We start from the raw sequence: 14217 nt of genomic DNA, 5'->3' as shown, positions 1-14217 counted from the left end.
GGCTGTATGGCTAGAACAAACGTGGGAACCACAACCGCCAACAAGGAATGATCATAAAGAGTTTAGTAGCTCAAAAGAATAGCTTTAACTATTTCGTGGGATAACAAAATGTAAACTGCTTTTCATAATCTTCTCAAAAGCACTTTATAAATAATAAAATCTACCTGGCAGCCCCAAGTGTAATATACACTTACACTTTATAACTATTGTGAACATTATTTTCATAAACTAGTCTACCTCCCAAGCACTCGGAAACCACTCTGTGACATTCTTCCTCTGGAAAACTTACCATGAATGTGCACTTCTCACATGCAAACAAAAAGGTATATGTATATATATATATATATACTGCTTGAGACAGACTAGCTGCCACCCACACGGACTGCTGCTAGAGAGACTAACTCTGAAGTGCCCGGTGTCTGCAGAAGCACACGGTCTTACCTCTCATCCTCGCCATCCACCAGGGGTGTTGTCAGCGGTAGCACCTTCAACGGGAAGAGAGAAGCAGAGGCTGCAAGGCTGCTGCTACTCCCATCTGAAACTGCTGACACTCCCCCACCGTCACCACTGATAGTCTGAGGTAAGCCGCCTAAGGAGGGCTCCGCTGGGCGCCTGGCATCTTCCATTTGGCTTCCAATGGCCTGAGCTAATGATTGTGTAGAGAACTGAGTAGAACTGAGTGGTATCTGTTGTGCCAGAGGCAAATTTATGTTAGTGGCTATCAAGGGAGATTGACTAACACTTTGAACCAAACTGCCGTTCTGGGTGGCTGGGGGTTGTGCTATATTCTGTGGTGGAGCTAAGTTTGTTGGGACAGAAGGCATTCCAGGAGGACCAGCTGAAGTAACCTGATTTGTAACAGAAATAGTGCTAGCAGAGGGCAGAGGGCTACCTGTGGGCAACTGCTGGGGAGCGACCCCCTGAACCACAGTTTCGACTCCCTGTGGCTGGGGAGGTACAGCTACCAAGGTACTCTGGGGTGCAATGACCAACTGTTGAGGAAGGCTTGAAGCACTGGTTTGAACTCCCTGATGAATTATCCCGGTTGGAGCAGGTAGGACTACTTGTGAAGACGGAGGAGCACCTTGCTGAATAACTGAAGGTGTAACTTGGGTAGAGGGCTGCTGTACCACAGCGGGTACGTTTGCCTGTTGACCGATATTTGCAATCTGACCGCCAGTTGGTACAGTGGACACTGCTGTTTGAGCCTGGCCAATGGGCTGCCCGGGCACCCCTGCAGCTTGCGCTGTGGGCTGCACTGGCAGCTGGAGCCCTTGTGGCTGAGCCACAGGGATCACTGATGTTCCCGCCCCCGTGCCTGTGGAACTGGCCTGTACAGAGGCCATCGATACTTGAAATATTGGCGGCGGTGGCTGCGGCTGTGGCTGCGGCTGCTGCTGCTGGGGCTGTACGTACTCTGAAGTAGGATTTTGAGTCACTGGCTGGCCATGGCCTGGGGCTATCTGTGTAGGAACCATTGGTTGCTGTTGCCCATATTGTAACTGCTGTGGTGGTGCCCCTGGAAGAGGGGTTGGCCCAGGAGGAGCTGTCTGAGAATACGGCAGCTGGGGTTGAGCCAGACTGGAAATGGAAGGCTGCTGACCTACCGCGGCCGGGACGCCGACCACGTTGACAGGTGAAGGCTGGATACCCGTTGCCGTACTCATAGTGGCTTGCAGGGGAGCAGGTTGAAGACTCTGCTTCGGCGGAAAGCTCAATTCTTGAGGCTGTAGTTGTACTTGTGACATCTGCGACTGAGAAATACTCTGTGGCATGCTGACGGCCGCCATACTCTGTGGAGCAGGGCTACTGAACTCTAGCTGTTGGAGGGCCACGCCTTGAAGACCTGGAGGCGCGGGTGGCAGCGGCTGCTGCGGTGCCACCACAGCTGGGGCTCCCATCTCCCCACTTCCCACACTCTCTGTGTAGTGACTCAGTGTGCTCACACTACTGCTCACGGAACTCCCACTAGTGCTCTCCCTCTCCGAGGACGACACTTCCGTGGGGGTTTGCTTCACAGTCTCCACCACTTTATTTATGGCCACGCCTTCTGTAGCTGGCACAGCATTTTCTTTCTCATAGAATTCAGTGCAAGTCCATCGACCTTTTTTAAAGGGTTCAGAAGTAGAGTCTAACTTCACAACCCTGAACCTCGATGTGTTAACTGTTGGTTGTTGTTGCTGCTGCTGCTGCTGCTGACTGGAAACCACTCCCACAGTGATACCTGCAGCTGCATTAAGGACACTGTTAGCAACAGGTGAGGAAGAAACGGTACCATTGCCCATGCCACTCAAGACATTCACATTAACACCACTGGTAACTCCAGGCCCACCACTTACGCTAGCAGCATTAGGGATATTGCTTGTACTTATATTAGCATTACCATGCACACTGTTTGTCACGCTGGGACTGAAACTACCCACAGCAGCAATGTTAACATTATTCGGTGCGTTCGTGCCAGCAACCACGTTTATACCTAGGCTGCCTGTAGTACTCGGAGTACGGACGTTCGTCATCGCTGATGCAGGTAAGCTACTCGATGATACAGCAGAAGGAGGTGCGACTGGCACACCACCATCAGAACTTCCAGTTGTAGAGAGTTTCCTGGACACTGGGCTCGAGGGTGGCCCTCCAGGAATGGATGTACTGGCCACAGCAGCATGTGATGAATGGTGGTGCCCATGGTGAGGGTGGTGCCCATGATGAATGTGATGGTGGTGATGGAGGTGGTGAGGATGAGCATTCCCATTGATCACAACGTTCTGTTGTGGAAGGTGAGGCAAATGAGGCTGAGGAAGGTGGGGCTGGTTAGGAGAGACTGCCCCAGGTGTCTCAGCTTCCTGGAAGTTATTCAGAGTCTCCTCTGAGGAACTGCGTTCAGGCTCACCTAAGTCAGTGGCCCTGGAAAGGGACACGTCAAGGATCTCGGATGAAGAGAGATCTTCCGTGTGCGACTCATCCAGATCGTCGTAGCTCTCGGTGTCCTCTGCTATGCTGTTGTTAGAGCTGATGCTGGCAGAGATCTGAGCCGGAGTAACGCTAGTTATCTGGAAGCCACTTTTCTTTTTCATCTGAGTTCCGCCTGGCGCAAGAGGCTGTCCCTGCAGCTGAGCCTGCGAGAGGAGGTTCAGGCTTTGTGGAGGCGGAGGCTGTGGTCCCTGCGTGGAAGATGCAGCAGGAGGCGGCGGCTGAAGCAGCGAAGGAGGAGGAAAATCTTCAGAAGATGGAGCAGCACCACTGACGCCGGTACCTGCTGCATTGAGAGCAGAGGCGCTGCCACCACCGCTGCCCCTTCGAGGGAACATTGCCGGGTGCGCCATCTTCCTAGCACTAATGTCTGCAGCAGCAGCGGCCGCCGCGGCGGTGGACTCCGGAGGCTGGTGCATTGTGCTGGGTACCGGGGGGCGGAGGAGGCAAGTGCAATTTCCTTCTGCACCGTAATCTTTGTATGGAGAAGCCGGAGAGGCGAACAGGACCTGAAGCTCCGCCCGACGCGATCCCTCCTCCTCCTCCTCCTCCTCTGCCGAAGGCGCCGGCTGCTCGTGCCTTCAAGGGCTAGCTTCGGGAAGGGAGGATGAACCGGGTGAACCAGGTGGCTGGGGAACCGAAGGGGGACCCCTTCAGTCCTTCGCCATTCACTTTCCCCTCCAGTCACACACCCCCCTTTATATTCCGCTTCACGTGGGGTGCGGGGCAGGAGGGAGGGGAGCCCAGGAGGGGGCGGGGGAGGCGAGGAGAAGCGAGAAATGCCCACCTTCTTTGGCCAACTCCGGAGCCAGCTCAACCCCCTCCTCCCGCGGCGGCGGCGGCCGCTGCAAAGCCCCTCCGCTCGCCCTGCACCGAGGCGGCGCGGAGCGAGCGGTCGCCCGGCCCTCGCTACCCCCCGGCGCCGCGGCTGCCGACGAGCCCTGAGCTCAGCGTCGCTCCAACCTCCCCTGCCGGCGCGGCCGGCCCCGCTCGGGCCTCCCCCCGCGGCCCGCGGCCCCTCTCAAACCCCCTGGGCTCGCGACGGCTGCTCCGGGAGGCAAGGCTGGCCGCGGCTGGGGCCCGGGCGGCGCGGCTGCGAGCGGGGCGGCGGGGCGCCCGGTACGGTGAGCCCAGCAACGAGACGCGGGCGGGCGCGCAGAGACGCCGGGTCCTCGCGGAACGCGGCCGGGGCGCGGCGGCGGCGACGGCGGTGGCGGCAGCTGCGGGAGCCCAGGGACCGCTCCATCACTGGCAGCCATGGAGCCCGAGCATTTTCCTCCCTCGGGGCAGGCGCTCGGCTCGGCACACGTCCTCGGGAGAGGAAGGGCGCCGGGCTGCTCCGGCGGGCGGCGGGACGTGCGCGGGTGCGGAGGGGCGAGCTCGCGTCCTCTTCTCAGCCCGCCGGCTGGCTCGGCACCGAGCTGCTCCCGCGACCGGGAGGGAGAGAGGGAGGGGGCCGCGGGCGGCGGTGGCTCCTTCTCGCGGCGGCGGCGGCCAGACGGGGCTGGTGCAGCGGCTGCAGCCGACGCCGTTCAAAGAAATGAGAGGTGGGGTTGGTCGGTGGCGGCGCGGCGCGGGGCGGGGGAGTGGGAGGGCGTCGGGCGAGGAGGGGGCTGTGATGGTTGGTACTAGGGCTCTTCTCGGGCTGCTCCGTATCCCCGGGTTTCTCGCGGCATCAAGAGAGGAGGGACCAGCGCCCCAGCGCGAGAGGAGGAGGAGGAGGAGGAGGGTCGAGCTCTGACCGAGGAGGAGGAGGAGGAGGAGGAGGAGGAGGCGGGGGGAGGGGTCGCGGAGGAGGAGGGAAGATGGCGTCTGCGCGTGCGCGCCGGCGCTGCAGACATAAAGCCGGGTCTGACTAGGGGAGGTGGCCTGTCTTCGGGCTGGGCCGAGCGCCCTCGGCTCCGTCTCCACGGAAATTGCCGAAGGCCGGCGGAGCCGCCGACGCCTGAGGGCGGTGGGGGTGGGGCCCTTGGGCGTGCGAGCGGATCCGGGTCGCGTGGAGAGGCTGGGGTGGGGGTGGGGACCACGCCGCGCGCGTGCGCGCAGGTTAGGCGTGTCCGCTGCCGTCTCCCCACGCGGAGCCCCGCGAGGCGGGTGGGGAGCGCTAGGTCTCGGGTGTGCGCGCCCTGGGGCGGTGTCCCCCCCCCACCCCCCGGCCTGGGGAACGGGGACTGAGGCTTTTCTCCTCAGCAACAGCATCACGAGTTGCAGCTCCCAGGAGCCTTCCGCTGCTGCCACGACATGAGTCAGGCTTTCTTCCTCGGCGCTTGGCGGAGCCCTCCTCCTCCTTCCCTCCCTTCCCCTCCTCCTCTCCCAAGCAGCACCTGAGCTCCCCTTCGACCCGCACCGCCCTCGCCCCTTCCGGGGATGCCCCGATGCAGTCGGGCGTCTTCCCCCACCGCCGTGGTACCTTTTGTGCAGAGCAGTGGGAGTTGCCACGCGGTCTCTCGCCCTTAGACGGGCAGGGGCGAGACTGCTAGCATATGGCACCGAGGTTTGCAGTGAATTTCCCAAGCCCCTCCAGGGGCAGGCTCTTACAAAAGGGAGTGGTCCTTGCTGTCCCTTCTTATCTGGTGGGAAGAAGCAAGCCGGCCCCACCAGCTAACCAACCAACAGGTGGAGCTTCCCCTTCAGCCATTCATTGTCTTTGTGTCCTAGCTGTGGCCCAGACGGAGGTAAAAGGTTAGGGCTTGGTTTTAGTGGAATTTAAAGGAAATTTGTAAAGAATGCCTTTTAGGGCTAGAAAAGCTAAAGGACCAGCTAAAATCCCCAACCCCCTCTTTTTTTTTTTTTTAAACTAAAACTAGGTTTCATGGATTTAAGATAGGTTTGCTTGGAGACAATTTTCTGTTAGCTGCCTCTGAAGTATTACATGTCAGAACCACTCAAAGCTGTGCCTTGCTTCTAACCAAGAATGTAAAATCTCACCCAGGAAATTTTTTTAGGCAGAGGTTGTTTGAGAGGGTTTGTTTCTGGTCCTAATTTCGGTTTCAGGATACAAATTGTTTGGAAGATAGACCTCAGACTCAGGAAATCAACGATTTCGTTTCTGAAGGCTAACACCCAACAACAACAAAAAAAAAAAACCCAAAACTGTTACCATCAGCTTAGCACTCCTCATTCTGTACATTAAAAGTTTGATTGTCACCTATATACTGTTGGATAGAAATGACTCCTTGACATCCTTTATCTGGTCTGTAGCAAACTCTTACATGTGCCACCTCATACATGTAGGTCCCCACACACACAAAACAGGTACAATTCACATTATTTTGATTTTTAAAAAAATGAGACGGGCTCTCAATATAGATAGAAGGGTAACCTTCAACACACTGTACCCCGCCTTTAGTTTCTGGAGTGCTGTAATTACAAGCCTTCACTAGCATACCCACTCCCTAATATAAAGAATTCTCTGCTAGGTACAAAGCATGTGCTCTCAAATTCTGGAAGTAATAGACGATAAGTCATTTCGAAAAAACATAAGACGGCGTTGTGTCTCAGTATGTGAATGCCTGTACTGTCAGACAACCGAAGCAATTTGAGTATTTTACAAATGCAATAATTTCACTGAGTATGGTGACATAGCTTGAGGAGGTAGAGGCAGGGGGACCTTAAGTTCCCAGTCAGCCAGGGTACACAGGGATGCTTGTGTCTCAAAATAACAAACCAACCAAAAACGTTTGTGTTGCACTGTGTGGAAGGCACCTGCATCCATGGGCATAACCCCCAGCAGCTTTTGTTGCAAGTGACTCACCAGTTTCTGAAATGAATATTGGACTTGCTTTTTCAGCAGTTTTTCTAATACAAAATAGAAGCTGCCCTAATGGATTGAAACTGCAGGAGGATGTAGACTGACAGAAAGATGTTTCTTTGGACTATAGAGAGAAAGAACATGTCCTTAGAGCTCAAAACGTTGCCTTAAGTCAAAGTTTTAAACGGCAAATGGCAGTGTCTCACCCCGTGGACAAGGCAAAGCCTGCCATTACTTTAATGATACAGCTAAAAAGTAATGTACATGAAAGTCTTATGCAAAGTTGGAAAATGAAAGCTGCGTAGAAGGACCTCATCAGATGCAGGTGTTCCTTCTGATAACCCAGCATCCCACTGGGTTTTGATTGGGAGAGGAAATTCCTTCCAAAAGAAAGGTTTCAGACAAATTAAAGACAGCTGGGCATGGTGGTGCACTCCTTTAGTCCTAGCACTGGGGAGGCAGAGGCAGAAAGATCTCTGAGTTCAAGGCCAGCCTGGTCTATATAATGAGTTCCATGCCAGGCAAGGCTATATAGTGAGACCTTGTTATTCTAATTTCTGTTACACATCTATAACTTGAAGAAAAGAATGTTTTAAGTCAAGAGCTTAGATGATATCTCATGCATGTAATTCCAATACTCAGGAGACCAAGTCAAGAGTGCCCAAGTTTGTGGGTAACCTGGACTACATAGTGAATTTCAGGACAACCTGGGTCTGGTATAAGACCTCCGAAAAAATGTTAAATTAGTTTGTTTATTTGTTTTTTAAGGTTTTAATCATGGGATGAGAATGTAGCTCCATGGTAGAGCACTTCTGTAGCATACAGAAAGCCCTGGATTTTGGTCCCCATATCTCCCTCCAGATTTCACCAATAATAACAGTTCATGCTTAACGCTCTCTATAACTACACCATTGTTCTGTGTGCTAAGAGTTTCAGCTCACTTAATCCCCACAACTGTGTAAAGTAGGCGCTATAATAGTCCCCATCTGACAAATGAGCAAAGGGAAGTTCAGAGAAGTTGTGGTCTTATGGCTTGGCTAGTAGCCAGGCCAAGATGCAAACCCTGGCAGTCTACTGTCCTGTCTTACATATCAACACATAGTTCAAGATCCTGTCCACCCAAGCACTCAACGCAAATTTAAGTTCTACTAAAGACACAAGTTTGAATTTTCCTAGCTAGAAAGCTCCAAAGAATCTATAAGTACTGATTTTTTCCTAGTGCAGAGACATTCCAGGAAAGGACATAAACTGTAGGGACCTACTATGGCCACCTAGCAATTGGGCAGAAGTGAGAAGAACAATAATTTGATTAAGGTGGAGGATCCTTTACTGATTGAAAAGAGATGCCAAATGCTTGGAAGAAAGGTGTTAATCACACATAAGTAAGACATGTTTTCTGTATAGGACATGATAAATGCTTTCTTATTAGAGCAATTACCATTCCAATGCTCATAAGAGCCTGTAGACAAGAGCATAAACTTCTCTTCAGAACAGGTTCTTTTTAAACATGTTCTGTGCATCCTTTTAGCTATAGAAAGAAAATCATGCCTCACACTTGCTTGTATCATGATGCTGATAAGACTCAAGCCACTATGAACTATGTGGTCCAAGTACCACAAATAATCCAAAGCAACCATTATAGTAATTATCCTCCCAAACACTGAAGTTCATTATCAGTCTTAACTCCCAAGAATATGGATGTTTTATTTCTGGCATACACAGCTAGCTTATAGCATATATATATATATATATATATATATATATATATATATATATGTGTGTGTGTGTATGTGTGTGTGTGTGTATGTATGTATATGTATGTGTGTATATACATATATATATATGTGTATATATATATATGTCAATGTAAGGTATATTGCTTTAACAGACAGGGAGAGAAAACACATATGATTATATCAATTGATTAATAAACATCAAGTCATCTGGCATTATTCAACATCCTTTCTTAATAGAAACTTGTTGACAGTTTAATTGTATAAGGAAAGTTATCCAAGACCATTGGTGAAAAATCTGTAACTAGTATCCTAATGAGTGGGAAGACACTCTTTCTAGTAGAATACTAGTCTTTCTTGTAAGATATGGTATGAGGTGTGGATGCCCAGTCTGGTCACTTCAAATTATACAAATACTTGAAGCACTATAAGAAGCAAGAAAATGAAACAAAACTTACCGAATCAGAGATAAACAAGTAATATTATCTGATAAGGTTTCTGTAGTGGCTATTCTTGGTTGCCAACTTGACTATATCTGGAATGAACTACAATCCAGAATTGGAAGGCTTACCTGTGATCCAGATCTTGATGCTAGAAGACACAAGTTTCTGACCTGGATCTTGGCATGGAGATCTTGAGGCATAGTGACTATGAAAATCGTAGGCCCAGGCAAAGTAGCACACGCCTTTAATCCCAGGAGACTAAGGCAAGGAGGTCTCAAGGTCAGCCTGGGACAAAACATGTTCCAGCTCCAGGCGTGGTGGTCCACACCTTTAATCTGGTCTACACCTTCTGCTGGAGACCTACATAAGGACACTGGAAGGATTCTTCCCAGCTTGCATTTACTTGCCAGCACATCTATTGGAACCTACTTTTACAGAAGACCAGCTGAAACAACTAGCCTCATGGGACTGAGCAGCTACTAGATTCTTGGACTTTCCATTCACAGCTGCCCATTGTTGGGGAGTTGGACTACAGAGTGTAATGTCATCGTAATAAATTCCTTCAGTATAGAAAGACATTCCATACGTTCTGTGACTTAGTTTCCAAAAATGAAGTTATAAACTTATACTCGAAGAATGAGAGACGTTTAGTTGCTCTTATGTTGAAAAGATATATTTGGTTTACTTTAGTTTCATGTGTGTTGAGCATGAGAGGGACTCATGCTTGCCAAGCCAATATTCCACCCATGAACTACATTCCTAGTTTTATCTAGCTTAAATTAAAAAAAGAAAGAAGAGCCGGGCGGTGGTGGCGCACGCCTTCAATCCCAGCACTTGGAAGGCAGAGGCAGGTGGCCTGGTCTACAGAGTTCCAGGACAGCTAGAGCTACACAGTGGGACCCTGTCTCTAAAATGGGGGTTGAGGGGAGGAAGAAGAGGAAGGGGAGGAGGAAGAAGAGAGGGAGGAGGAAGGAGAAGAGAGGGAAGAGGAGGGAGAAGTTGTGTCCCTTAGGAATTACCTTTTGCTGGCTCATTTTCTCTGCTCTAACAACCTTCAGGAAAAAAACGATAATGGCTTTTAGTAACATGTTCAAATTACTGTTTCCATTTAACTTTCTTGTGGAAGAGAAACAGAAAATCAGTATCTTAGGGTTCTGAATAGTTTGTGGGGCTTTGTTGTTGTTGTTGTTGTTGTTTTGTTTTGTTTTTATTTAACTACCATTAAAAAAATAAAATCTTCAAACATAGGGGCTCACACCTGTAACCCTAGAACTCTGGGGACTGAGGCAGGAGTATCACTAAGTGTTTGAGACCTGGCCACAAAATTCCAGGATAGACAAGGTGACAGAATAAGGTCATGCCTCAAAAACAGGGTGGTCAGACAGCTAACAACATAGCTCAGAGGGGAAAGGTGTGTGCTGTGAGCCTGAGGACTTGATTTAATCTCTGGAATTCACGTGATGGGAAGAGAAAACCAGTTCCCAAAAGTTGTCCTCTGACTTACACACATGTACACATGTGTACACACACACACACACACACACACACACACTGTGCTTCTCCCCCACACACAAAGAAATGATTTTAAAATAATTTAAATATATGCAAGCTAAATTGCGGTCAGAAACACAATAAAATTTTGTTAACATCACAAACATTTAAAGGTAACTTTTATTTCACATCCAGGTGACTTATAGTATTGATCTACATGAATGATAAATTAGAATTCTTAAGCAGGAAATACTCAAATATCTGAAGAAATGCCAAGATACAGAAGGAAATGCTCAACAAAATTATTCTATGTAACACAGGGATATCTGTCACATGCAAGAAAATGAAATGTAACCCTGACTCAGCCAGCCTCTTCATCAACTCAGATCTAAAGGTAATTGCAAAGATGCCAGCAAAGCCCTCCATCAAAGAGGGGAGAGGAGAAGCCAGGTGCCATGGCCCTGAGAAGAGCAGGCAAGTCTGAATCCATGTGATAATTCCAAACCGGCGGTGTAATACTGATGTCTTCAGAAGACCTGCCTGACTGTAACTGAGATACCAAGGCTAGGTTACACTGATCTCAGTGTTTATTTCGGGTGAAGACAGAGCGACATTCAACGCTGCCCCATGTGGATCCTAACGGGTTGGTAAATTAAAACAGAGTTTTGAAATCCTTCTAATGCAAGATATCTTGAGAAAGGGGCTAAATGTGCTTTATTCTTTGAGGAATAGGATAGAAACATAATATATGCTTGCAGGGAATTTTTTTTTTTTTTGAGTCCCACATTATACAGCAACTCTGTCAATATAATTTATCATCTGACCTTTACAACTAGGCTTTTTGGGTGTCTCTGAAAGAGATTGGGTTTGGAAATTCCAGCATCAGAAAGCAAGCTCAGAATTAAAATTTTGATCAGGGTATCCAATACCGTTGTATCGACTTGATCTCTGTAAAATTCATCATGCCCCACAGCCAGCTGACTACCCTTTTTTTTATATAACAACATCCAGAAAGCATTTTTAAGAGATAGAGTTCGGTAGAAATGGCACATATGTTGGAGTTGAGTGTACGTCTCCTGATCACTGTATGCCTGCTTAGGTGTAGCATTTGATGTGGGGACAGGAGCTGGGAAGCCTCTGCCTTGGTGAATTCAGGAAGTGTTCTTCTTACATCTCGACCTTTGGACGTGTGCTATCCATAACCATCTTCTAGTCAGATAAGCTTGTGGGAATTTTCTAAGGCACTTCCTTGATGATCTTTGTTTTGTGACTGGTCACCCACTCATAAGATGTCCATAAGGAATAGAGTAATTACAGACAAAGTGGTTCACTGGACCAGTTTGACTTACTATGTCTAAAACATTTACAATCTGTTTGCTGGTCAGAAGTTTCATTACCTAGTGAAATTTCTGCTGTTTTTCATTTCTTCAAGTAAACTCTTTTGTACTTTATTTATGATCAAACCAATAAAAAAACACATTGGGGTCAGCAGGGTGGCTCAGCAGTTAAAGGCACTTGCCACCAAGCTGATGATCTGAGTATAGTCCCCAAAACCTGCATGATGGAATTAGACAACTGACTCCTACAATTTATCCTCTGACCTCCATACCGCTGTGGAAGTATGTGGACGTGGCATACATGTGTCAGCACATACACGCACATACATACACATAAATTTTAAAAGAAATATTTTAAATCACTCTATTATATAACTAAAGTTAGAATAAAGAAACTAAATTACCGATTATAATAGATAGGTTTTCAAAATTAAGTAGCTATGGTAGCACATGAGTTTCATCTAGCACTCAGGAGGCTGAGGCAGGAGGATTTCCATGGAGGAGAGTAGCCAGCTTAGTCTATGTAGCAGGTTCCAAGCCATAGCAAAGCACTCACTTAAACACAATGCATATTGCAAACATGCGCAAGTGCATGATGTTTTATTCATTTTCCCTTTTGTAGTAGGTTCTTGCTGTGTAGTTCAGGCTGGCCTTGACCTCTTGACATTCCCCACCCCCCTCTTTAGCCTCCAGAGTTGGGGGATTACAGGAGCATATCCGCCATGCTCAGTTACAATTTTTTTTTTAATGATAATGATTCTGTAGCCAAATGTATTTTTAGTGAATATATGCTAATTGATTGAAATATGACTTTCTTGCTTCCTGTTCCCTTATTATATATAATAGAAAAATCTGTGTGAAATTCAAGAAAAATCTAACAAGAAGATTCTGGCCCTGTAGCTTCTTGAATCTATAGAATATCCAGAGGAAGCAAATCACTATTTCTGCCCAGCTCTGCCTGTGGCTCTGTTCTAACGACACATTAATTCAGCGTTCATCTTATAAACCGCTTGTCCTGAATTAGTAGCTCGTGTAACACCTAACCGCTAACATGCTTTCAGGTAGCTGGGAATTCGGTGGTTCTCACCCTGTGGGGCCAGATACCCCAAGTACCAGATATTTACATTATGATCCGTAACAGTAGCAAAATTACAGTTAAGAAGCAGCAACAAAATAGTTTGTTCTTATTTTTTGGCATGAGGGACTATATTAAGGGGCCACAGCATTAGGAAGGCTGAGAGTACTAACTTAGATGCATCCTCTGCATATGGAGTTGTTACAATTTTAAGAGAGACAACAGTTCAATCCTCCTTTTCTTTCCTTCCCATCCACTGCTGTGCCCACCCCCACCCCACCCAGTCTACCTCCAAATTAGAAATTACAGCCATTTCCATGTTAACCCCAGAACAGTAATATTCTATTGTCTCCCTTGTGCTAATTATACCACAGGAGTCAACTACTAATGCTGTTTGCCTGCCTGCTCATCCTAGGTGCCTGACAAGTTGTGTTCCAAGAATGGTACATGTATTACTCGTATGTCATGAGTGGTACTGCTGTAGAAGCATGGAGCTACAAAATGAAAGGAGAGAAGAACATTAAACTGCCCACAAATGCATGTTGACAGCAGGGGCTGATTCCATCTGAATCAGACAGTAGAAACTTTTTTACATTATTAGGCTAAGAAGCGCTACCTTCACACAAAGTAAGTTGAATTAGCCAAAAGTATATAACAATTCATGTACTGCCACACGGTAAGGACTAGACGAGGGGAAATATAGAATATGATTAGATCCAGATTTTTTGTCATTAATTCAGTGTCTGCTGGCTGGTTTGGAGTGTGTGTGTATGTGTTCTTTGCTTGTTGGTTCCTTGGGGAGTGGTTGGTTAGTTGATTAGTTTTTGTTAGTTTTCAGGTTAGGACTCTCCCTGTGCAGTCCATGAAAACCTTAAACTCACCGTGTAACCAACCCAGACTGGCCTCAAACCATAGGCAGTTCGTGTGCTTCAACTGTCTGAGTGGTAGGTACACGGGCATATGCCACCAAGCCTGACATTGGTTCTTTAGAGGATGTGTATGTGTGTATATATACATATATACATATATATTCATATACACACACACATATGTGTATATACATATACATATATATACATGTATATATGTGTGTGTATATGTACATATACACACACATATATGTATATATATACATGTATATGTATATATATATTTGGGCAGTGGAGGCACGAGAGTGGGAGCCTCCCTGACCCACCCCCAAAATCTGTGCAAACTTATTGGAAACAGAAATACAGTTTGGTTTGAGTTGCACCAAAGATGTTTTTTTCTCTTAAAAGTGATCAGAGTCATCCAAGTCATTGCAAACCGTCTGCAGTTGCTGATGGCTTACAAGTACAATAACAGATCTTTGGAAATTAGAAAGATTAGTTTTAATGTGAAATAATAGCAATATTGTTCAAGGCCCATAATGCTGAGCCCT

The 14217-nt window shown here is 47.8% G+C and overlaps 1 protein-coding gene across 9 annotated transcripts in view; it reads right to left on the bottom strand.

Annotated features, from left to right (window-relative positions):
* Positions 1-5392, bottom strand: part of Tsc22d1 (TSC22 domain family member 1) — a 104900-nt gene extending 99508 nt beyond the window's left edge. For 4 of the 9 annotated variants that reach the window (XR_004116350.1, XR_004116351.1, XR_004116349.1 and 1 more), the window contains exon 1: positions 442-3941. Coding sequence is in view for 6 of the 9 variants with exons in the window: in XM_031362391.1 (XP_031218251.1) it covers positions 442-3386 (2945 nt within the window). In the remaining 3 variants the exon portion in view is untranslated. Of the gene's footprint in view, positions 1-441; positions 3942-5377 lie in introns of those variants that run through there. The other 5 variants (XM_031362389.1, XM_031362390.1, XM_031362386.1 and 2 more) reach the window with 5 other exon arrangements.
* Positions 5393-14217: the final 8825 nt, after the last annotated feature.

The sequence above is a fragment of the Mastomys coucha genome, unplaced genomic scaffold (assembly GCF_008632895.1).
Source record: "Mastomys coucha isolate ucsf_1 unplaced genomic scaffold, UCSF_Mcou_1 pScaffold9, whole genome shotgun sequence".
NCBI lineage: Eukaryota > Metazoa > Chordata > Mammalia > Rodentia > Muridae > Mastomys > Mastomys coucha.
This window is presented reverse-complemented; position numbering and strand designations above follow the sequence as displayed.